Raw genomic sequence first — 25,121 nt, 5'->3', positions numbered from 1 at the left:
CAGGGGTGGGCAGAGGAAGCATCTCAGCCTGAAATCCCCAGCCTGCTTGGAGAAGGGCTTCCTCTGTTCTCAAACAGGCCAAGGAGAGACTTTATCCTTCAATTGCTACAGTCAGTCCCCGATTATCTTCATCATCGAGGTTTGGATGTGAAACACCATCATCTGGTACAATGACTAATCGAAAAGTCCCACTTTTTTGGCCATGGCTAGGCTGCCGGACATCACCCCCCACCGCCACACACACACACACACACACACACACACTTGCACACACATGCTGGATGGGTGGGGAGTCGGACTCACACAAGCCACGCTGCCATAGAGGGCCATGTGCAGAGGAGCCGCAGAGCTCCACACGAAGCAAGAGACTCCAACATACTGAGTCGGCCGTACGTACAAAGGGGCAGATGTACAGACACGCACGGATGATGAACAGCTCCATACAGCCCATGGCCAGAGAGACACATCAGCTGCTCCCACCAGACGCACTGCCACCCCACACCCCTCTTTCTGACTGCTGCGTGCAGAGGGCACTGGGGGCTCCTGTTCCCCCACGATCCGTTAGGAACTGGAGACCCCAGGGAGATGAGGCTGAGCTGGGGGCTGTGCCCCAGGGATGGATCAAAGGGCCTTGCTCAATTTTAGGGGTTCACTTACCCGGTGTGGGTACTCTCCACACTGACCCTGGGAAGGAGAGAGAAGGGAAAGGGGGTGTTAGGCACTTGTTGGGGGTACCTGTCTCTCAGGGCACCCCCAGAACTTCAGGACATGTCACACATCTCACCACTCACCAGCCCTCCTGCTCTAGCTTTCGTTTGAGCCCTCTGAGGCAGGAGAACGAAGTCCCTCCCTTGCCCCTGGCTAGCAGCAGGGAAGAAACTTCCAGGGCCTGTCTGGAAGTTGCCCCATGGAGCCTAGGGGCGGAGCTTCGCCTTACACCACTTGCCATAATGGCAGAGTCGGGAGTTATGCCCCATGCCTGGCTAAAGGTTGACCCTCTAGACAGGCCCACCAGACAGCCCTGAACAGAAGCCACTGGATGGGAGCAGCTGGCACCATGGGGGCCCCCAAGCCACCTTCTCTGAGCTGGGAGCACCAGGCCCCTGTACCAGTGGCCCAAAAGCAAGCACAGCAGAGTCTCTATCAGAAATTCAACAAGACAGAGAGGGCAGGAGGCCAGGCCAGTGGTTGACAGATTGATGCCTCAGAATCCCAGAGGCTCACAGAGGCGTCAGGGAACACCATGGGGTGACAGCTGGGAGGGGCCCAGAAACAGGCTGAAGAGGGCCAGGCTCCAGGAGGACCCCTGGAAAAGGATGTCACCCAGGCCAGGCTCCAGGAGGACCCTTCACTCCAAGAAAAGGATGTCACCTGGAGCGGCGTCAACTGAATCTATTTTTTTTTTTTTTTTTGAGACGGAGTCTCGCTCTGCCGCCCAGGCTGGAGTGCAGTGGCCGGATCTCAGCTCACTGCAAGCTCCGCCTCCCGGGTTCACGCCATTCTCCTGCCTCAGCCTCCCGAGTAGTTGGGACTACAGGCGCCCGCCACCGCGCCCGGCTAGTTTTTTGTATTTTTTAGTAGAGACGGGGTTTCACCGTGTTAGCCAGGATGGTCTCGATCTCCTGACCTCGTGATCCGCCCGTCTCGGCCTCCCAAAGTGCTGGGATTACAGGCTTGAGCCACCGCGCCCGGCCAACTGAATCTATTATGCGGCACCTCGGGGGCTTTCCTGGTTCTGTCAATTAAAACTAAAGTTTGAAAATAACCACTATTGACCCCTTTCTACCAACTGGGAGACCGTTTCCTGAGATGGAGACTCTAGGAAACCTCCACTGCTCTTACCTTTTCTCCTTTTTGTCCCTGAGGTCCCTACAAAGAGACGGAGATGAGAGAGTTAGAAACCGAAGCTGAGGTCACAACCACCTGAAGCTTCTCTGCTGGGAAATAGAAGGATGAGGTACCAACCGGCTGTCCTGGGGGACCCGTCAGACCCTGTGGGAAGCAAACATACACAGATCAGTGGGCAGACAGAAGACGGGCAATCAGGGACACCTGCCTAGGTGGAGATTGGGGCTGAATCCTGAAGGCTGGGCCAGCCATGTCCAGGTCTTCCCATGCCCACCACATTCAAGGTGTGTGGTCTCATCCACAGAGTCTCAGCTTCTTCACCCCGCAGTGGGCCGGACGAGGGTTGTGATGAAGAACAGATGGCATCTTTCATCCATTCCTCCAACCACCAGCATGTCATGGGCCAGCTATGGAGGGGCTGCACCTAGAGGTCAGGGAGTTTTCTGCTCCATGGGACCCCCTGCCTCACAGGCACCAAGCCTCTGGGAGACACTAGCACATTCCACCTCCTGCCTCCCAGGCTGCAGTGAAGCCCACTGAACCAGAAGAGCTTCTGGCCTGGGGGGCTGGGCCGGTGCCTCAGACAATGGGGGCCTTGGAGAAACCTTCGGCAAAAGAGAGCGAGCAGGAAGTTGGCAACTGAAGCCATGTTCCGGAGTTCTCTAAGAAATATGAGGGATCTTGAGGTTTCCTTCAAGGTTGTCTTGTCCATGCAGGGCTAGGAAAGGAGCTGGGGTCAGGAGGGACCCTTGCTGTCTGAGGAGGGCCCAGCATGCTCTGGCTCTCTTAGGAGGCTGCACCAAGGCTGGTGCAGGGAAGAGGAAAAAACAAATGCCTTATGAGCTGAGGCTCTTCAGGTGTGTGCCTGTGAGGGACATGCTCGTATCCACTCCAGCTCCTGAGCGAGGTGACAGAGACATGGCCTCGTGGCTCAGTGAATGGTGGCACTGGGACAGGAGCCCAGGTTTGTCTGATGGCCAAGGTCCAGCTGTTTCCACTCTGCCAAATGCTGAGAACTGGGCCAGACCTTGGGAGTCAGGGCTTCTAGACTTGGCTAGAGCCATTCTCTTTGGGGCCTGAAGCATCGTGGATCCCCATGGGTGGGTCCATCCGGGAGGTGGCGGCAGCATGCCGTGACGTGCAAGAGCCTTGGTCCTGCTCCCGACTTGCCAACAGGGCCACCTCCAAACTGGGAAACTCCCAAGAGCATCACTGGAAGGGAGAAGTGGCCTTTGGGACCATCCATGTGGCCCTCCCAGCCCATGTGGCTGGCCAAGTGTTTATTTATCTTTTATTGTTTTATTGAGACAGGATCTCACTCTGTTGCCCAGGCTGGAGTGCAATGGTGTGATCTCAGCTCACTGCAGCCTCAGCCTCCTGGGTTCAGGTGATCCTCCCACCTCTGCCTCACAATTAGCTGGGTCTACAGGCACACACTACCATGCTTGGCTAATTCTTCTATTTTTTTTTCTGTAGAGACAGGGTTTTGTTATGTTGCCCAGGCTGCTCTCAAACTCCCAGACTCAAGCAACCTGCCCACGTTGGCCTCCCAAAGTGCTGGGATTACAGGTGTGAGCCACCACGCTTGGCCTGGCAGTGTTTAGAATGAAGTTCAGCAGCACATGATTCACCCAGCAGGGAACCCGGGCCCAGCCCACAGGTGACCAGGTCACCCTCTGTCAGGACAGAGATATAAGTGTGATGGGAGAGGGGCAGGCGGAGTTTCAGGACTGCAGAGACTTGGACAATTGAGACCAGACATCCCAAATGGTGGCCCAGGGGACAGTCGTGGTCTTCATAGGGATTTCGTGTATCCCACATGGTTTTATTTCAACTAGTTACCAACACTTAAGAGCAAGCAGAGTACAAATAAAAATCTGGATTTCAAGTTTCTCTTAATTATGTCGAGGCCCAACAACACATGGTACCAGTTCTCTCCAGCCGGGCAGCGCCTGCCCCTTTAAGGGCCATGGCCCCGGGTGATGTGCTCAGCACTTGCCACCAGCCCTCTGCTAACTGCTACTGAAGCATAGCTAAGGTGCCTGTCCGCTTCTTGTGTGCTAGGCGTGTTGTGAGTGCCTGGCGCTCCTCACTCTTCTGACAGCCCTGTGGGTGGTGGGTGAGATTTGGACTCAGTCCAGGTCTTGCTTTACAGCCCTTATGTCATTCCTGAGTCTCAGAACCCCCAATCTTGTCCACCCCCCAACTGCACTATTGTACAACTGTGTCCTCCCAACACTTCAACACCTTATTTCAGGTTATTGGGAATAATGTGAAGTGGGTGGGGCAGAGGTGACCCCCTTTTGAAGGTAAGGATGCAGGTTAAACAATGAGGGTGAGTGCCAGTGCCCCAGTAGGACGCCAGCAGAGGGGACAGCATCTGGGGCGGGAGACAGACAGATGAAGAGCGGGCCAAGGTAATGATGCTGGACAGCGGTTGGCAACTAACAGCTCGGATACCCATGCCAAGGCAAACAGGAATCGGATGGCTCTGTGGCCTGCCGGATTTGATGAGGCAGATAGGTGATCTATCCTACTGATGTGGGCTCACGAGAGAGGGGGTGGGCCTGCCTTTTCTGTTGAATTAGCTCTCATCCCTGAACAGACAGGCGGTCAAGTGTGTGGGACAGAGGGATGGTGTGGGCAGAGTGAGGGCAGGAAGAGGGGCCCCATGGAAGGGTCCCTTTCCTCTAGGACAAAGTGCTGGCAGCTGAGAGGAGGTGTGATCCAGGGGTAAGACCCCATAGTATGGGTCTGAATCTCAGCTCTGGTATTTAGGAGCTTTGTGGCCTCAGGCAATGTACTTAGCCACTCTGTGCCTCAATTTCCCCTCTCATGAAGTGGGGATGATAAGCTGTTATGAGGATGCCAGAGTGCTGCCTAGAAGATGACCATTATTATTACTTCTGGGGGGCCATGGGCTACTTTATGGTAGCATAAGGCTGCCAGAGAGGAAAAGAAGCTGGGACTGAAGGGATGAGCACCCCAAACCCTTTATGCCTCTCTAACAATGCAGCATGGCAGTTTATTCCTGTCTCGGTTTCCACTATTCCATACATGTGCACAGCACGCCTAGGAACGGGGTAGGGGCGGGAGGAAATGCATTTGCAGCGGAGGCAGCTGTGATGGAGAGGAAACCTTGCTGGGGGACCTGGATTCCAGCACCAGCTCTTCTGCCACTGCCTCAGGGGCCTTCTGCCGCCAGTGCCCTTCCTCCAGTTCTGCAGACATGTCAAGGATTTTCCTACCTCAGGACCTTTGCACATGCTGTTCTCCCATGTCCAGAAAGCACATTCTCATCCCTCTTTCTATTTTCTCTCGGTTGAATCCTCGTTCTTCAGGCATTAGTTCAAAAGTCTCTTTCTCAGAAAAGCCATCTCCGACCCTTGGCCTGGGTGAGGTTTTTGTTATACCAAGGTTTCCAGGGCACTAAGGATTATCTTTTTATAGCACTCATTGCAAAGCAACTTGTTAGTTACGTGAGTGATGATCTAAAAGGATGTCTCCCTGGTAGACTGTGAGCTACAGATGGCAAAGACAGCCTCTCTTGCTCCCGTCTGTATCCCTAGCACCTGAAGGAGTGCGCAGCACATTTTAGATACTCCATAAAAAATGCATTAAAAGAAGGAAGGTGGCAGGAAGGCTGACAAAGAGTGAGGGAAACAGAAAGGGAGGAAGGTAATAAAACGTGGAGGGAAGGAATTTGAGAACTGTGTTTTGATCTTGTTTTGGACACTCAGCTGTGTGACTTCAGGCAAGTTACCTAGACTCTCTGAGACTTGGCTTCCACACCTGCCAAAAGGGATTCTTGTAAGACCTGGAGCACAGTTACGCTGAGGATTGAGACAGTCATGCAAAGTGCTTAGCCCAGTGCCGACCACATGGCAAACCCTCAATAAATGTTAGTTGGATCTGAGTCAAGAGGACAGGTTGGGGCCCAGAGGGAGCTGGCAAGTTAGGAAGAGCTAGGCTGGAGCCCAGGCCTTGCAGCCAACACTCCGCCATCCCCCTTTCCATCCACGAGATTGCCTGCCTCCCTCGGTGCCCTGGCAGTGCCCCAGTCATGGGTCAAGGGTTGTCTTCATACCAGCGCTTGGAGCAAGGCATGAGCCAGACCCCTGCCTGGCCCACTGACCTGTGGAGCAGGAGGTGGTCCCTCGCAGTGTAGGTGTGACCTGGGACTTAGGAGGCAGAAATTGCATCCCAGCCCAGGGCTTTTTTTTTTTTTTTTTTTTTTTTTTTTAGCAGGGCTTTATTGAAAACCAAAGTACACTCTACAGTGTGGGAGCAGGGGCCCATTTGCTCTTAATGGCCCATCAGTTCCTGCTGAGACCTGGCCCACTGTGAGAGTGGGCAGCCCTTCATTGCCTTCTGGAAGGGATGGTCTGTGGAGACGGCAAATTTATTTCCAAAGCTCTGCAGAAGGTAGGGGCCAGGAGAAAGGTGGGGCAAAGCTTGTCTCTCCACCTTTTCGGGGCCTGAGGCACTCCAATTCCCCTGGGCAGATCCATCTGGGGGGCGGCCACAGGATGCTGTGACACGGAAGAGAAGGCCTCGCTTCCGCTCTCGACTTGCCAAGTGGCCCAACATCCAAACAGAAACTCCCAGGAAGGCATGGGGAGAGGAGAAGGGGTCTTTGGGATGGTGCATGTGGCACCCCCAGCTGAGATGATCCACTGGGCACCACCAGCCCCAGTGGGGCAGGAACCCCTGGAGTCCTGGGGTGGCTCAGGGCACAGCCAGCACTGGGAAGGGGTTATGAGGCCTTGAGGGACCTCAGGCTCAGTAGAAATGGTGTCTCCTACAGAAAGTGTCCCCTGTGAGTGCGGATGAAACCTTGTCTCCCAAGGCCCACGCGAGTGTGGTTTGAGAGCACTAAGCTGGACACCGACTTCTGTGTGCCACCGACCAGGTATGCGCTCTCTCTGGATCTCCCAGCCTCATGCTTCAGATGGAGAAGCCCCTGCCCATTTTGCCTCCCTGCATATTGATGTGAGGATCCAGGGCATTTGGTTTACACAGCTGGGGCGTGACCAGCACGGGCAGCCACTCCTGTTGTCCCTGCGGGGCCCACTTTGCAGTGCTTGGCTGTGCCTGTGAGGCTAGGCCAACCCCTACCCATCTTGGGAAGGCAGGAAAGCTGGGCTCTTACCATGTCACCCTTTGGTCCTGGGTGGCCCTGGAAGGAGAAGAGGGTGAGTACCAGGTGCACTGTTTGCAGCCCAGAAGTTCCACCCCCTTCCCTCGTGCTCCTCCCTGCCCCCCGTGCTCCTCCCTGTCCCCTGTGCTCCATCTGCACCTTCTGGCTTGTGCACTCCTTCACCCAGTCCCTAAGGCAAGGTCATTTGCTCACTGCCCCTTGCTGGGCCTCACTAGCAGCTGCCTGCCCTTCAGAGAGCAGGGATGGGGGTAGTCTCCCTAGACCCTGACTCTCACCTCATCCACATGTCCACGGTAGCTTCGGGGGATTGGTCCCATGATATGAGTGGAAATGATTGCTGGCGCCCCTGAGCTGCACTTAGCTCGCTGGCCTGAAGCTGGGGAGTGACTGGGTGGTGCTAGGGTCCCTCAACTGAGAGAGGCGAGTGGTGGGGCCGGGCGTGGCTGTGAGTGGGGCTGCATTCCATCCACCCTGAGGGCTTTGGGTGGGGCATGCTCCCTTCCAGCTGACTTGTTCCTAGGACTGGGGAGGGGACTTCTTTCCCCCAAGAACATTTGTGTCAGGGAACCAAGTCCAAAGGATTGAAATGAACGAAGAGAGGCGCTATGGTAGGAAGCAGTCTCCACGTGGACTTGAGCACACGTGTCGGGTCTCAATCGGGGAGGGAGACCCTGACCTCGAGGACAGGGCCATGGGAGACACAGGTGCTGAGGAGCAGGGGCAATCGTGTGCACAAGTGGCCAGGCTCTTCAGACCAGCTATTTGACCTCCATACCCTCCACTCTCCACACTGCCTACCGACCTCACCCCCACCCCACCCAGAATCACCCAGGGATGCGTCTTGCTTGGATTCTGAAAGCCAGGCTGGGCAGCTGGCGACCTGTGCCCTGGGGAAGGCCACTGGGGTCAGGGGTGACTCAAATGGCCCCCTCCACTTCCCAGTAGTGACAACCTTCAGCCCCAGGACTTTTCCTTCTAAGTAAAGCATTTTCCAAGGAGTCAGGGTCTCGCAGAAGGACCAAGAGATCCAGGATCACTGACCTGTAGTGAGAGGGAGGAGCCCTCCCCTGACAGCGGGTCCACTTACCGGTTTGCCATCCAGCCCAATGGGACCCTGAAAAAAGAAAGGCCAAATGTAAAGACTGAGCATCACAAGCCTCCTGCCAAAGAGGCTGCCTGGGCAGTGGGGAAAAGCATAGATTCTGGATTCTGATAAGTTGGAGCTCAAGGCCCTGCTTGACCACGTACTTGTTAATGTGACCATGGGTAAGCCTAGGCCTCAACTTCCCATCTTGAAATGGGGTTCAGCATAATACAATGTTGTATGCCAGGTACACAGCACAAGAGAAAACCCAATGGGTGGCCTCCCCATTAATGTCAAAGACTTCACCCTTGCCCTGAGTGCAGAGTGGGTGGTGTGTTCCTGGAAATCAGGGGCTGGCCTGCATTGAGGCTGGGAGAAAAGGGAACTTCTCCCTCTGCTCTGCCTGTCAGAACCTGTCTTAGGCCCCATAGGCAGAGGTCAAGGACACCCAGGTGGTCATCCCTCTGCCTTCCCCACGCTGGATCTCCTCTCAAAGCCCGGGCACAGTCTGAGCTGCAGGTATTCTCCCACAGGGCATCGTCCATTCCATATTCCCAGGTCATGCTGGGGTTTATCAGCCTGTGACTTCACTCACCTGGGGCCTGTCCTGCTGCCCCTTAATTTGTGGATTTGCTTCCCTGTATTTATTCCTTGCACTGTGACCTGACTGCTGAGCTACTGTCCTGAGTTGGTGTCCATGAATGGCTGTAGAAGCAAGTCCTTAATGACCAGGGTTTGGGAGAGAAAGAGTGGAACCAGGGCTGACCTCAGATGAAGTTTAACCCAATCAGGCCTACAGACCACCTGGGACATAGCTAACTTCAGCCTTCTCCACTTACCGGAAATCCAGGAAAACCTCGAGTGCCTGGTTGACCCTGAAAAAAAAAAAGAGACAAGTGAGATTGAGCAAGGAGGAGATGCAGCCAATCCCTAGCCCTCTGGTTCGTTTTTGCTTCCATGACTCTCACTCTGTGTGATCGTCCTTGGGGGACACTCACTGTGGTTAGTGGGCTGGGAGGGAGGATGGAGAAAGATGAAATGGAACATCATAGGAAATCTCCTGCGGGTGCTGGGGGTGGGAATGGAACAGGAAGGGGCCAACGTCCTTTGGGTCTACTTCTGGGAAGCGGCCCCTGGAGAGCTCCTCACCACTGTGTATGTGTGGCTTGTAAACAGACGCATGGGACAGTGGGGCGAGCGGAGACTCAGCCCGTAGCACATGGAACTCCTGGACTGCGATCCTCTAAGCCCTTTTTTATTTACACAGTCATTGCTCATGGCCACTTATCTAAGGATGGCTTGGATATCAGAATCTGACCTTCAAAATGTGTATTTTCAGGCTAGACTAGGTCAGGTTGCTCCTGTTCCTCTCACCCTGGCCAGCAGGCTTCTCCTAGCAGTTGGGCAATCTCTGAGCATTCCTTAATCTTTGTGGGATGCAGAGCAATCTATGCCTATTTTCCTGGAGGTGCAGAGTGCAACACAAAGAAATATTTAGGGTGGAGACTAGAAGCAGGTTCATTAGCCACAGTGATTTATGATCCAGTGGTTTATGATCAAGATTCAGGACAAAGGGGATGTGATGAGATTAGAAGAAGCACAAGGCTGTGATGATGCAGGGCTGAGGAGGGATAGCCAGGTGGTCAAGGGTGATGGGGAGCTAAGAGATGTGAGTCTTGTCACTCTCCTTCTCAAGAACCAGCAAGGGCTCCTTTCTACCATGTTCAAGGCCAGCCCTCAATCCCATCCCCATCAACCACGTTAGTTTCCTTTCCCGCCACATCTTTCCATCTATTCTATGCTGAGACACACTGGCTCACCCGCCGTTCACCAAACAAATATGCCCAGTTCTCAGCTTGGGGTCTCCTTTGGCTGACGCAGCCAGAATCTCTTCCCAAGCATGGGCTTTCTAGACTGGCAAACTAAATTCAAACCCTGCCTCCAACTATGGCTGTGTGACCCTGAGCAAGTTGTCTAACCTCCCAGAGCCTCAGTTTCCTCATCTATAGAATCGAGATAACAGTATAACCTCATAGGATCATCAAATTACATTTAATTATGTTTGTAAAGCCTATTGAAATGGTAGCTGCCATCATCAGACACTTGTTGAATTGAACTGAACAGGGAAGCTCCAGAATAGAGCAAGGTTACTTTTGAGCCCAATATGTCTTGTGATCAATGAAAGTTTGTCCTTGTCAAGCAGCAGTTTTAGAATCAGACCTCTCCAGAAGATTTCTCTTTGTTATACAACGCAGCAGGCTCCCCCATCCCTGTTCAGCGGGCGTCTGGCTCATGCCTTGCTCCAAGCACTGGTGTGAGGATTCATATGCTATGACCCTAAAGCATCTCCAGGCTGCCAGGGTCCTCCTTGAAGCCACGAACATAAGTGCCCAGTGGCCTGTGCTCAGGGAACACGTCAGCTGGGTAGGATGGGCACCCTGCCGTCAGGGTGGGTGCGCTGGTTCAACAGCGAGTGAGTTGAAGTCTGCCGCAGGCTTAGGATGGGCTTGTGGCAGCCATCCAAAAGGGCATGAGGGAGGAGATTCCACTCATCTATCGGAAGGGCCCCTGGCTTTTTTCCTCTCAAGGATAAGCGATGCTAAGAATAAACCAAGGAGAAAACCCGGAAACCATCCAATGTCATCTCTGAAACCTCCCAGTGTAAACTTTCTGTAAACTACTCTGCACACCAAGAGGACTGAAGCAAAGGTCAGGAGGAGAGGATTCCAAGAAACATCTTCAATCCTGCTAGGGACAATGTTTACGTGGTAGGGATAATCATACAGTTTGTTAATTACAGAGCCTGCCCTGGTAGGAAGATGCATCTCTCCAACCAGGACCAAATCCGGGGCTAACCAAGGCTTTTTCAGAGATCTGGGGAAGAATGTTGTCATGGACCAAGTGGAAACTGGGACGCCACTTTGTGGAGAGGCTGGGCCTGGGGAAGGCATGTGGGGAGACTTGGAACTGGACTTTAATTTATATCTCTTCAATTATATCCTGAGGTTAGACATCTCTTCCAATATTTCTCTGCCCGTTTCTCTTTACCAATGTTTTCTAGTAGGTTGTTTATTTTTTCCCTGCTGATTTGAATGAAGCACTTTGTCAAGAAAAATAACTCTTTGATAGTCATGCATCAAAGAGTTGGGGCACTTTGACTTTAAGGGAGCCTCATTAAATCCAGGGGGAGGCTGGATCCCCAAGATGCTGGCTGGCCCAGCAGGCCCTGGGCAGCGGATCTGCCAGTCCTAGGAAATGCCCCATCTCAAAGTGTGCCCATTCCCTCTCTGAGTTGCCCAGCTTCTCTTCTGGGGCCAGGAGATATCCGAATATTCAATAGTCATGAATAGTGATGACTATTCTTTCTAATTTGGCATTTGTCATTTATTTTGTTTCTGGTATGTTTTATATTTATATAGACAAACTTAATCTTCTCCTATGGCTGTTGGATTTTGTGTGATGTTTAAAAGGGCCTTCCCCAGTTTCAGAATTATAAAATGTTCACTCATGCTTTGTCCTTGTATTTTATGGTTTCAGGTTTTATATCTAAGTATTTTGTTCATTTGGAATTTATTCTGATATAATGAATAAATTGGTTTTAATAATAAAAAACCAAACAACCGTCTTTCATTTTACCTTTTACTAAGTGGCTTATCGGTTGCCCCAGCATCATTTCTTGAACAATTGATCTTTCTCTTGCTATTGTGAAATGAAGCCTTGATCATGTACCAAATTGACACATGCATTTGGCTTTATTCCTGGCCTCCCCATTCTGTTCTGTTCATATGTTTCTTAGATTGTCCTGTTTTTATAATACATTTTTGTATCTAGTAGAATTTTGTTGGATTCTCAACCTCATAAAAAACGCACAGGGATTAGGACCACATTAAATGTATAAAAAATAGATGTATTTGTACATTAATTCATGGATTAATATTACATCCTTCTGAACCAGAACCAAGGAAATAATCTTTACATTGATCTCTGAAACCTTCTCCCTTAGTTCAAGGTCAGAGTGAAAAGGGAGCTGAAGGAGGTCCCCACTTCTGAAAGCAGACCCCTGTGTCTACTCCTCCCTGTCTTTCTCCTACTTGCAAATACACAGACAGAAGGTTCTTGCTGGAAAAAGCCTACCAGGAAGTCTCCCTTCTCTTATTTGACCGTCAAGAGATGGTCAGTTGTGTCTCTGCCCACGGGCCGCCTCATTCTGCCTCCCTCACCAACAAGACTCCATGCTGGCAAATGTTTAACCATTAGCTGAGTGGGAGAGGGTGGAGAGGAGAACCCTGCCTCGTACAGCATCTGCCAATATCTGTGGTATAAATACACCCACCATAGCTGATTTCAAGCTACCAACATGAGGTCACTGAATGCAGCTGGGAGGAGGCAAGGTGTGCGTGGTCCACTCTTGCCAGCCGTCCAAGCTGGCTCCAGCCGACCACTTGCTCTGACCTCCAGCAGCGGATCACAGTTCCCGTTGGACATTACGGCATCTCTAATGCATCACGCTCAAATTCAACTCATCTCCCCTGGCAAAATCTGTTCTTCCTTCTGGGAAAGGGTACTGTGTTACTCAAGTCAGAAATGTGGTGTCATCTTGAGCTCCTGCTTCTCCCTCAATCCTCATTTTTTATCATCACTAAATCCTTCAATTCCACCTCTAAAATAGCTTGCAAGTCCAGCCCTCCTGGCCAGCCCTACCGATTCTGCTCCAGTCCAGGCCTTGGTTGTTGCAAGTGCCTTCCAGCCAGCCTCCCACTGCAGCCTCTTCTAAACATGCTGCATGCTGGACCTTCTAAAACCTTTCAAACTGCAAATCTGGTCATGTCCCACATCAGCCTAACACAGCCTACAAGCTCTTCACACCCTCAGGACAAAGCCCAACCCCTGACCATAATGTAAGGGCTTCTCACGGGTCCTTGATTGCAGTTATTATCCCCTTCTCCAGGAAACCTTCCCTGCCTGCCCTCCTTCCCCAAGGCTGGTGCCTCCTCCTTGTCCCACAACTCTCTAACCATCCCCTGGTTTAGCACTTGCTGTCTGCATTGTCATGGATTATGTGATCGCTGGTCTCTCCCACTAGCTCATGTGCCCAGAGGGCAAGCTGACAGAGGTCGGGTTTCTAGGCAGAACCTAGCAGGCACTGGGCTCTTAACAAATATGAACGGAGTGAATTGAGACACACTTAGTAGGTGTGTCTACCTGGTGTGGGGTGGCTCCTAGTGGATGAGGACTGGAAGTTCAGATATCTCCTGGCCCCAGAAGAGAAGCTGGGGAGCTCAGAGAGGGAATGGGCACACTTTGAGATGGGGCATTTCCTAGGACTGGCAGATCTGCTGCCCAGGGCCTGCTGGGCCAGCCAGCATTTTGGGGATCCAGCCTCCCCCTGGATTTAATGAGGCTCCCTTAAAGTCAAAGTGCCCCAACACTGTATTCCAGCATGCTTCATTAGAAAGTGAACCCTCCTCCGAAGTGTTTGGAGGGCGTCCCTCTTTGCTTGGACCATTTATCAAGCTCCAAGAGGGGAGGCAGGTGGCCCCTGAGAGTGGCAAGGCTGGTTCTTATTAGCAGCATCTCTGCTGGACCCTTCCTGGCTGAGTGGAAAGTCACATGTTCTCCATCATCCCTGGATGCCACCAAGGGTGCGCACTTGACCTCTACCACTTAATGACAAATGGACCCTTTGTCTTCCCCCACCCCTGCTCCCAGTAGCTCAGGGCAGCTTCCTGGGAGGAGCTGAGTGGGCTGCCCCTGCTGTCCAGTGGGGACTCAGCAGGGATGGCTTGAGCCACTGGGTGATTGGGGCCAAAGTTAGAGGATGCTGGGCTTGGTTAAGACTCCTGGTACGATAAAACCTTTCCTGGTGCCAATGTAGGCACCCACCTGGAGGATTTTTTTCTCCTGCAGTAAATATCATTTTAAACAGTAGCATTTCAAACATGGAGCAGGGTGTTGAGGCAAGAATGCAGGCTTTGGGATGAGGCTGACCTGGCCAAACCCAAGCTCTAGAACTTACTAGCTGGGCAACCACAGGCGAGTTAGGAAACTGTTTTCTCCTCTGTAAAATGGGCTGGTGGAGCCTGCCTCACAGCTGTGAAGGAGACGTATTTTGTGACGGGTGCCTGGGAGACAAAAGCTCTCATTGTTACCTGAACAGAAGGTGCTTTTCACTATTGGAGTCAAATCCGGTGCAGTAGGTATGTTTCTGATTAGGTTATCTGTGCTGGGCTGAGGCCAGGAGGGGCAGAGGCTCTACTGCCCTGAACAATCTCCAACAGTGGAGCTTTTCAATAACTTTTTGGTAGCCTGTTGACATAATTTGCTGAAAGGGTGTTAGAGGACCAGCAGGATCCGTGCAATAGAACATCTGTAGCCAGACCAGAAGGCAGACAGAGATGGCGGCCTAGGGTAGGCCCTGTATGCTGTGTTACTCCCCTGTCCTCTTAACACATGAGGCTCGGTCCCTGATGTTAGAACCTGGAGGACTGTCTTTTGTTTCTATGACCTTCCCATCACCACCTTCATCAGGACCAATTCGGCCAGGGCATTGGCGCTGCACCTCCTCCAGTACACAGGAGGCTGGAAGCCCATCGGGGCAGCCACCATGTAAGCCCAGGAGCACATATGACAGTGACATCAGGCCTGTCCTGTCCATGACAGCAGCAGGAATCAGAAGCAGACTGCAGCCAGATGGCCTGGCTGAATGATCTGTTACCAGTGTGGCCACATGCCAGCCCTATGGCCTTGGGCAAGTCACTCAGCCTCTCAGTGCCTCAGTTTCCTCATCTGTAAAATGGAGGTGATCACAGTCCCTACATCATGGGGTTCTTGTGAGGATTAAGTGAGTGAATACATGTAAAAGTCTTAAGATAAGACCACCATAGAGGAAGTGTGAAGCGTGGTCAATGTGGTCTGAGCCCAGAAGAAAACCTTGCTGTAAAGGCCATGTCTACTCAGTCCAGGGCTGCTCAAGTGCTGCCTCCGAACCGGCCCCTGACCTGCCTGCCAGCCTGGCTCTCCTGCCCCTGCTCTCTGCTCTCCTTCCCAAACTGGCTCCACCTCTCAGCTCCCCACACTCACCACAACCCCTCGCTTGGCTGTTCATCTCACTGCGGCTTGGATGTAACTTAGCCATTTGTTCTCCAGCCCCTCTCCCTCCGATGTGGGTCTCAGTCCTCCAGAGGCTAGCCCTCTGCTCCCATCCCTCACGGAGCATGGCGGGTCAGGAAAAGTGCAGAAGGTGGAGCTGGCAGCCTGCTGCTGTGGTGAGGCCGGGGCTCCTCGGTTCTAATCCTGCCAAGCCTCTACATGGGAGGCCCCTCCTCCTCTCTGAGCCTCAGTTTCCCCTTCTGAGAGGGCTGTATGAGACCATCCCTGGGATCCTTTCCACCCTGACATGTGGTGATTTTATTAAAGCCCCGTGGTTCAGGGCTCTGGGAAAATAACAAGCCTTCCTCCCACAGCCTCGATATCTTGCTGGCTTCATCACCCGCACCCCCGTTTTGGTCCCTAAGGAAGCACATGTGAGGGGAACCTTGCTGGTTTTCTCAAGCTCCCAGCCACGGGTTGGAGGGCGCTAGTGAACACACAGGAACCCGCATTGCACACAGAGGCATCTGTGAGGGTGAGTGTGGGCTGGGCTTCTGGCAAGACCAGGACTGCGTGCCTGGGTCAGTGAACCCGGACTCGTATCTGCTCCATGGGCTTCCAGAAACAAAGGCTGGTTCCCGGGAAAGCCGGATCACCCCATCCGGAGGAGAGCAAACTCTTTCTCCCTTCTGTCTGTAAACAGCAGGGCCGCCTCGCAGCTGCTGTAGTTTCGTGGCTAGAGGGCAGGTCCCTCAGGACCCTCCCAAGGGGCTGTAATTTAGGTATATTTAGCCAGGCCACTTTCCTTAACATCAACATCGGCACCCGAGGCCTGGTTGGGCTGACCACATCACATGCAGTGGCCTCCCCACCCAGGGGCACAGCTGCCCTCGCTGCCCCCTCATCCCCAGCCTGAAAGCCCTTTTCATCAACTCACCCATACCCCCCACACCCCGAGGAACAGCAAAAACAACTTACAGGGGGGCCGCGGGGGCCGATGATGGACAGCCCAGCATCTCCGGGGGACCCCTGCGGGGAGAGACGAAGGGGGAGAGGGAGCGAGGGGCAGGGAGGTGTGGAGAAGAGGAGCGGGAAAGAGAGGAGCCAAAGGGAAGGAGCTGGCAGGGGGCCGGAAGCAGGACGCCGGCCCCATGGGACAGGAGAGGGAGGCCGGGGACGTGGAGGGCCACGAAGGGATCAGCAGAGGCAACAGAGAGGGCACAGGGACAAGGAGGGAGCATTTGGGACGGGTTGGGAAGGGCAGGTAGTAGGGGGAAGCAGTAGGAGGGAAAGGAGAAGAGGTGTCAGCGAGAACACAGGACATGGGGTTCCGGGGAGACAAGGTGGTGGGACCCCAGGCCGGGGAAGCAAGAAGAACCGGATCCATTGGAGTGGCAGGAAACAGGGAGACACAGGGAGAGAGGGGAGACTTAGCAAGCCTGCCCAGGCCTGAGTCTGTCCCCCGTCCAGCCCAGGGTGCTTTCCAGCCCCCTCCGCAAATACCCATCTGGTTGCACACCCTGCAACTGCCGAACCTGCCCGAGAACGGGGCTGTGCAAACAGAGGGTGGGGACACGAGCAACATGCGTGCTGTGTGAACTTAGCATCCCTGACCCTGAAAGGCTGAGCTGCCTCAAATTCCCTAGTCCCGGTTTCAGAACGACACGGAGGGGTGAAGCCTGGAGCAGAATTGTCAGCTCTGAGAGGAAGGCAGTTGCTGTTGATTGAGGAGCTCGAAGTGCTGTCAAGGGTGGCTAAGCTAGTTAGACAAGCGCTGTGTGTGTGTGTGTGTGTGTGTGTGTGTGTGTGTGTCCCCAAGTTCAAGGTCTTACTCTGCCAGGAAAAGTTACAAAACCTCTCCGAGCCCACATACCTCCTCTGTGAACAGGGATTCTGAGAGCGGCTCTGCTGCCCTTATGGGAAACGCATTTTGGAAAATGTCATACCTCACAGGTAGGCGAGGGGTGATTTCAAATTAGTAACTGTTTATGTCATGGAAATGATACAATAATTTTTATACAAGGAGGTGTAGTGTCACGGTTAAGAGCCAGAATGCTTGGGTTTGAAGCCCAGCTCTGCTACCCACCAGCTGTGTGACCTTGGGCAAGCGACTTAATGTCCCCGTGCCTGTTTTCTCGTCTGTAAGGATACAGATAGCGCCTGTCTCATAGGATGGATGAGAAGATGTCACGTGATAATGTAAAGTACTTAAAACAATGCCTGGTCCATGGAAAGGGTCATGTGTCTTTCTCCTAGGCAGTTTAGCCTCATGCCAATGTGGAGCTAACAGTCTGGTTCCATTTTGGGGACAGAATAGTATGGTAGCTAGGGCCCCAGCCTTGGAGTCAGACCACTGGGGCGTCTCTCTAACTCCGCCACATTCTAGCTGTGTGACCTGGGGCATGTGACTTGGCCTCTCTGTGCCTCAGGTAAATGAGAATATTAAAGCTTCCCTGAAAAGGTTACGTCGGTGCTAGTTGGGAAAACAGACAAAATATTTAAAACTGCACCTGACACAGTTTGTGTTTAATACATGGCAGCTGTATTACAATTGTTGAGATTTTTATTTTGGAGACAGAAAACTATTGCAGAAATACTGCATTACAGACAGGGAAGTACAGAGCTGGGCACTGGGAGGTCTGGCTTAGAACCCCCGCTCATCACTATTGCTGTGCGATTTTGGGCCAGCCTTGCTCCTTCCTTGGGCATCAGATGAGTTTCCTCATCTGCAGAGTGAGCTCCTTAGAAGTGTTGTGCTTGGCCAGGCATGGTGGCTCACGCCTGTAATCCCAGCACTTTGGGAGGACAAGGTGGGCGGATCGCCTGAGGTCAGGAATTCGAGACCAGCCTGGCCAACATGGTGAAACTCCGTCTCTACTAAAACTGCAAAAATTAGCTGGGTGTAGTGGCATGCACCTGCAATCCCAGCTATTTGGGAGGCTGAGGTAGGAGAATTGCTTGAACCCAGGAGACAGAGGTTGCAGTGAGCCAAGATCTCGCCACTGCACTCCAGCCTGGGTGACAGAGGGAGACTCCATCTCAAAAAAAAAAAAAAAAAAAGAAGTGTTGCTCTCAGAAATCTCTCCAGAACCCCGCAGGGCTGATGTTCCAGGATGGCTTCGGGGTTTCTGACTTCCCAGGGTCTATTCCATAACCTTGGGGGTCCCCCTGGGCAGTTCCAGCTACACAAAAGAGCAGTTGGCCAGAGTGATGCGGCCTCATGCTGTCAGGGCAGGGCAGGGCAGGGGAGACCTGCTCATCCGGGAAAGCTGGGACCGCCGCCCAGAAATCCCAAGACTGCTGCCCGATGGTATGGAAGCTGTTAGGAAACTGGGCTGTGAGAGGCTGTGAGGGCAGCAGGCCCAGCCAGCACCCTCTGCTGAGGCTTTCATCAGGGGAGGAGGGCTAAGAGTCTCCCTGTCAAGAGTCCACCTGGAGGAGGAGGCTGGGTGCAGGGCAGAAGGGGAAAGCGTGGACTCACCTTCTCGCCTGGTTGGCCCTTTACTCCCTGGGGCAGCCACATGCAACACAGGGTGCAAGAAGGGAAAGGGAGGGAGAGAAAAAAGAGGGGATGAGAAAGAGGCACCCACACGAGAATCCATGTTCGTGGCACAACAACCAAACAGAAGAAATCACTGTGAAATAAGAAACAAAGCAAAACACAGATGCTGACACATGACAGGTCCACGTCCAACAAGCACAGCATGTGGCATGTGGAAGGCAGCGGCTGCAATGTGCAGCTGCTCCAGATAACTGAGGAACAGAGGCTGGGGCTGTGAGAGGCCCTCTTGAGGCACGTGTGTGTGTGTGTGTGTGTGTGTGTGTGAGAGAGAGAGAGAGAGAGAGAGAGAGAGAGAGAAAGCCAGATAATTGGAGAGAGACAGAGAGAGAGAAAAGATAACAAGATCCCACCTAAGTCAGGAAGTCTTCCCCAGAAGCCATGGCCCCAGCTGGCCAGGACACTCTGAGGTTGGGGTGGGGATGGGGAGAATTGCCCCAGGACTGTGTTGTGATGCTGGTGTCTAGGAGGTTTGCAGGTCCAGCTGAACACCAAGAACAAAGCTTTGCCAAGCTAGACAAGCCTGGAGTCCTTGGGCCTGGCCGGGCAAGGTGGAGGGAGGGGGCGTGGAGAACCACAGGAGGCCAGAAGGCAGGACACACATCTCTGGAAGGATGGAGCACAGGTCAGTGATGCAGAGGAGGCTGGTTAGGCGGCCAAGGATCCCTTGCAACCACAGTGACCAGTAGATGGGCAGTCCCAATCCACCCTGCTCTGGACAAGCCAGTGGGGCCACCTCTGGTAAACCCCAGGGATGACCCAGGCATGTCACACCTACTGGCCACCTCACTGCTTATCAGGTGGCTCCTGCCAGGACCCCTACTGGGCAAACAAATGGGCCCATTGTCACATTTAAAATAGCACCAGCAGCCAGAGTGGCTTCCTTCCTAAGAAGGAAGTGGGGAGACCTCCTGAAGCTCCCCTCCTTCTTCCTCCACTGCTATGGGGGAGAAGTATGGACGCTTCCTGGGGGAAGGTGTCCACAAGGTCCAAGAAGGAGGACAGTACGGACAGGGCGGGGAGGCCCAGAGCTGCCACTTTGCATTTTGCAGCCTTCCCTGTGGCCGGTCTCTGCACTCGGGAGAGGCTCCTGAAGCTTCCCTGGGAGCAGGGACTTTGGGGTCCCACAGTTGGCTTGGATACAAAGCCCAACTCCACCCTATCTCAGGTGCAGTGAGTCTTAACATCTTCATTTGGAAGACAGGGGCTCAGAGGGCTATGGTAACGCAGGTGACTGGCTCAGGTCCACATGCTCAGGCCCTCGGGAAAGGATGGCTGAATCATGTTTCCCCGCTCTGTTCAGAGCCTGTGACGGCTTGGGTGGACTCAGGATCTGGAGTTAGAGAATGGAAGAAAAGAGACAGAGCCAGGCAGCAATTCCACCATGCTCTGCTCGGGGAAGTGGTGGGAGATTCACGTGGGGCAGCCCAGCGCTCCCAGCCTCCATGCCTCCATAGACAGGCCTTGGGTGGGCCCTGGAGAGAGCAAAGCTCCGTGACATGGAACTTTCCCTGAACTCTGAAATATCCCAGGCCTCGGGGGCTTCATTCTAAGGATCAGACCCTCCTCAGAGCTGCAAGGCCAGGGGGGGTGGGTGGTGAGCGGGGAGTAGTAATAATGTCAGGATCAAGAGTGCAGGTTTGGAGTTGGGCTGTCTGAGTTCAGATTTCTGCTCAGCCACTTCCTGACTGTGTGAGCTTGGGAAGGACATTTAGCTTCTGAGCCTCAGTTTTCTCATCGGAAAAGTAGGGGTGGAAACCGTTGTTTACCTCATGCAGTTCTTGTGAAGTCTGAGTAAGCTAATACAAGGCTCTTAGCACAAAACCAGCAAGCAGTTAGAACTAGCAAGGGTCAGCTTTCATTTGGATGCCTTTTCTCAGCCTCCGAGCACTGGCAGGCTTACACCAGGCATGCAAATTCACACAAGGATGTGTGACCCACTCCTACAGCCAATCCCATGAGATTCTGAGGCAAAGCTGAGAATGACATGGGGGTGGTCAGGGGTCTTGGGAAGCCAGGGGAGGCAGAGGCTGATGGCAAGTTAGGAGTCACATGGGGAGAGCGGCTGAGGCCCTGTCCCAGCCCAGGCTGGGGAGTGGTGAGGGTGGGGCATGGCCATCACTGCCTTAGGCTACTGCCTTTCTAGCCCTTTGTAGATACTCAAGGGCTGCTGCTGGCCTTCCCATTTCTGGGAAACACCCTCTCCATCAAACATTCTCATCTACCCTTCTCCATCCTCATTTTCCAGCAGGAAACAGGGAATGTTTTAACTCTCGGCCTCCTAGTGAGGACTTGGAGGCACCACCCGGGGCCAAGCCCTGTCTTCACCATCTCTTAGTGCATCTCTGTCTACAGAGAAGGCCTCTGGGAACCCTGGCTCCCCCGAGGGGTTTGCAGGAGCAGCTGTGAATCTGAGGGTGAGCTGCCAGCTTTGGAGGGTGGAGTGGGAGTCCTTCTGATGTCGAGGCTCAGTTTGTTCCTCCCATTCCCAGCAGGTAACTGGCAAAGGGCTTTGTTCATGCAACTTTGTTGGGTTTTTCCTTTGCTGTGGCAGCTCTCTGGAGAGTAAAGCCATATTGTGAGGTCTGAAGGACTGGAATACAACTTCCCTTCTCCTTCCTTGTCCCTCCCTGAAGCATACTGGGGCCTGGGGAAGGGAAAGAGCTGACCCTCTCCTTGAACCTGGGGCAGACAGCACATTGCCATGGTTTAGAGGACAGGCCAGCATGGAGAAGCAAGCAATGGCCACCTGAGCAGGTGCAAATGGGCCAACTCACCACACGTCCAGGCATCCCAATGGCACCTTTGTCCCCCTGATGATGAAGGAGGCAGAAACAGTCAGATGTGGTTGGAACCAGGCTAGCATGTGAAGGACCCTATAGGCAAGCTGTGCACCTGATTTAGGGCACAGCTAACCCGGTTTGCAGTGGGGACAACATCCTGTATGATGCCCAAGCATCATATAGATGCACTCCCTATGCACCTCCCAAGGACTATTCAGCAAGCAGCCACCGCTATGGCACTGAAGGAGTCTGGTCCCAGGCTGGGCCTCAGTTTCCCTATGCCTTTCCAAGGCCTTTACTCCCTTAGATTTCACTGTTGCATCGATTCCAGCAATGGCCAGGATGTGCCTCATCTTTATCATGCACAACTTCAAGGCACAGAGCAGGGTGACAGGCAGCTCCCATGTGACAGATGGGTGAATCACTTTCCTCGGTCTGTCTCTGCCAGGGCTGGAGAGCAGTGCTCCACCCTAGCCCCTGGTTTGAGAAAGCAACCTCTGGAGTCTTTCTCCACTCCTCCCTCCTCTCGGCCACCTCCAGTACTGACAGGAAGGACCATGAGCCATGTGGATTCAGCCGAATCACGAGTTGCAGATGCTCCAAGGGAAATGCTTTGTTTTGTAGCCAGGGGTTACATCTTCTCACTCTGGAAATCTGCTTATTAAGTTTTGTTCCTCCCCCTTTTGGTAGAAAATATTTTTTTGCCATCATATGCATGCAGACATCATAAAACCTGGGGTGGGGCCTAAAGTTTGCTAGGAGCCTGGACGGATGGAAAGCAATAGGGTGCGGAGACTCAGGTGGTTTTCCAGCCTGCTGGACAGGAGGGGACTGCAGGGGCTTTTCTGGGGTGACTCTGCATCTGCTAACCCCACTGAGGCACAATGCCTCGAGGAACAATGCGCATCCACAATGTATGTGGGGCACACCTGAAAGAAGTAACTATTTCTGAAGTTAGGCTCTTAAAATTAACGCATAAGGTCAAGAACAATGGTGGCTTTGAGTAAAATGTTCCACTTTTGCTAAAGAATGGCAGGGTAGCAGTGCAGATTAGAAGCACTGACTCTTCCTTTAACCTCCCTGAGCATCAGTTCTGTGGAGTGGGGGTGATAAGAGCTTCTTTCTCATGAGGTTGCTGGGAGGATGGCACATGATGCTGTCTCTGAGAAGCATGTGGCCAGTGCCTGGCCTTTGGTGTTGAGTAAATGGCATCTGCTCATGTAAAGCCTACCACAGCCGCAGGCAGGTGAATTTCATCAGCATGTTTGTACTCCACACCTTTTGCTTTGTACACCAGGGGCTCACATCCATAGTCTCTTTGAGGGTTACTCCTAGGTCTCTTCACATGGAAGCATCAACAGGACCATGACCTGTGGATCCAAAATTGGCTCTGCCTGCGAAGGACCCCAGGCCAGGGCTGGTCGTCGGCTGTGGCAGCCCCATGGTCCACTCACTCTTGGGCTTTTGAATGATATTTCAGGATGTTTGTTTTGGTTTCTTTTTCATTTCTTTTTTAAAACTAATGCTCTTTGCAGTCCTGGCCATAAAATGCTTGGGTTAGGGATGGGTGTGGAATGGCCAGGGACTGGAAACTATGTGCAGCAGCCCCTGCTCTGTCAATTGCCCCCTAAATGCTTTTTAAAGGTGGATGTTGTAAGAAAAAAACAAAGTCTGCCCACATTCCCCTCGGTCATCTGATGTTTCCCCTCCTTGGATTTCATGGGACCGATCCACTCGTCTTCCTTTGCGCTGGGGCTCTTACTGGGAGAGTTTCCATTTGCAAGTCTGAACATTCCCCCACATGCATTTCATTAAGAAAGCCACTGCTAGGCATGAATTTTAGAAGCTGTTGGATTAGTCCAAAGGTTACAGTATAATCCATGTCTAAAAGGGGAGTCATTAGGTAAGAGGGAGGCACATAAGGGTCTGGAATCTCATAGATGTGACCTTTGGTACGGGGAGACAGGGCAGACTGGTGCCAGCCCCAGGCCAGGGTGCTCTCCATACCTGATTCCGGCCCCCTGACAGGTTGCAGCATCTTGCCTGGGTCACTCCCCATCTGAGGGTCCATGGAACACAGACCCAGTATTCCATTCATCCATGCCCTGGGCTAGACTCCACAGAGCAATGTCTTATAATACTTTAAAGATGGGTTTTGAAGGTGGAGCACAGACCACAAGCAACAGCAGTCCGGAATGGTGTGTGATGATATGGGCCTCTAACAGGTCCCCACCTGAAGCTTGGACAGATGGACAAACTATTTTACCTTCCTGACTCTCATGTATAAAACAGGTTTATAATCATCCCCATTTCACTGAGGTGTTGAACAAGCCGAATGTGTGAAAGGTGATCAATGCAGTACCTGGCTCCTCTAATGGTTTCAATAAGAGATGGCTATCTTTTTTGTCCCAAAGTCCCCGTGGTTATTTGGCACAGTAACTCTCTAGAATTGGGACATGGTAATTGGGGAAAAACAAAGTTTCTGAGTCTGCTCTCTCACCAGCAGGCATAGGAAAACAGTGGTTTGAATGTCAGCTGGTATGCAGGGGGATGGTCAGTGTGCCAGTGGGCTGCCCATCCCTGCAGCTGACCATGGTAGGGTCATCAGTCTGGAAGTCAGCCACAGTTTTGGAAGGATCTGCATGCTGTAATTTGTCTGCCTCGGGCAAAGGGGCACCAAGGGCTGCAGCTAAAGATGCCCCAGCAGGGTCCTCTCTAGATCTCAAAGGAGGAGGGAGCTGAGGTGACTTCACCCTAAGCTATAGATCGGGGATTCTGGAGAGTGGCCTGTACCCAGATACACGTGGAGAAAAACCAGCCACCCAGCCTAGCCAGTCTTCAGCCTGAGAAACAGCATGTAAAAGAGATGCAAAGGAAAGAAGAAACAAAAGTTACTTACTGGGAGTCCAGGTCTTCCAGTGGGACCCTAAATGAAGAGTGAAGTTTCCATAGGTCAGGCAGGGTATTGTAACACCTAACTGTTGAGCACTGTCCCAACCAGCTGTGTGACCCTGGCAAGCCACTTGGGTGGGCCTTTGTTATTTTATGAACAAAATGAAGGGGGAGGCTTGATCACTAAGGCTCATGAAGCTTCCTTCCAGTTCTGGCCCTGAAGACAGCCCACCTGTGTTCACCTCTTGGCTCTGCCACTTACTACTTGGGTACCCTTCAGCAAGTGCCTTGGTCTCCCTGTGCCTCAATGTTCTCATCTTGAAAATGGAAGAATAATCATTACCTATCTGTTAGGATCAAACGAGAGAATGTATGTAAAGCACTGAGCACAGCGGCTGGCATATAGCAAGTCCTAAATAAATGCAGCTATTACCATGATTAGTAGAAGAGAAGAGGACAGGCCAGAGACGGCCATGGGGCTGGCCTTGGTTTCTCCCTCCAGAGACCCTGCTGTCACATACAGTTCCTCTCTTTCCAGACGTCCTGCTCTTCCCATAAACTGAAGGCAGAACCAGGAGTGGGTCTTGGGGTGTTCCCTGGGAGACAAGTCCCTGTAGGGCTGCTGAGAAAAGTTCAGGCAGCACCAGGAGTAAGTCACCCCTTCTAACCTCTGTTCCTGAGGACATCCGCTCCGTGGTGGTGCAG

General features: G+C 52.8%; 1 protein-coding gene across 11 annotated transcripts in view; it reads right to left on the bottom strand.

The window, feature by feature from the left end:
- Window positions 1-24,819, bottom strand: part of LOC105466084 (collagen alpha-1(XIII) chain) — an 89,026-nt gene extending 64,207 nt beyond the window's left edge. For 4 of the 11 annotated variants that reach the window (XM_071069693.1, XM_011715007.3, XM_071069692.1 and 1 more), the window contains exons 1-10: window positions 24,424-24,469; window positions 21,519-21,554; window positions 18,664-18,690; window positions 16,161-16,211; window positions 8,933-8,968; window positions 8,097-8,123; window positions 7,001-7,027; window positions 1,966-1,992; window positions 1,843-1,869; window positions 658-684 (exon numbers count right to left, since the gene is read on the bottom strand). In XM_071069693.1, coding sequence (XP_070925794.1) covers window positions 658-684; window positions 1,843-1,869; window positions 1,966-1,992; window positions 7,001-7,027; window positions 8,097-8,123; window positions 8,933-8,968; window positions 16,161-16,211; window positions 18,664-18,690; window positions 21,519-21,533 — 264 coding nt within the window. In that variant the 5' untranslated portion in view covers window positions 21,534-21,554; window positions 24,424-24,469. Of the gene's footprint in view, window positions 1-657; window positions 685-1,842; window positions 1,870-1,965; window positions 1,993-7,000; window positions 7,028-8,096; window positions 8,124-8,932; window positions 8,969-16,160; window positions 16,212-18,663; window positions 18,691-21,518; window positions 21,555-24,423 lie in introns of all 11 variants that reach the window. The other 7 variants (XM_071069688.1, XM_011715013.3, XM_011715012.3 and 4 more) reach the window with 7 other exon arrangements.
- Window positions 24,820-25,121: the final 302 nt, after the last annotated feature.

The sequence above is a fragment of the Macaca nemestrina genome, chromosome 9 (genome assembly GCF_043159975.1).
Source record: "Macaca nemestrina isolate mMacNem1 chromosome 9, mMacNem.hap1, whole genome shotgun sequence".
Taxonomy (NCBI): domain Eukaryota; kingdom Metazoa; phylum Chordata; class Mammalia; order Primates; family Cercopithecidae; genus Macaca; species Macaca nemestrina.
The sequence above is the reverse complement of the archived record's forward strand: the minus strand, read 5'-3'. Positions and strand labels throughout refer to the sequence as shown.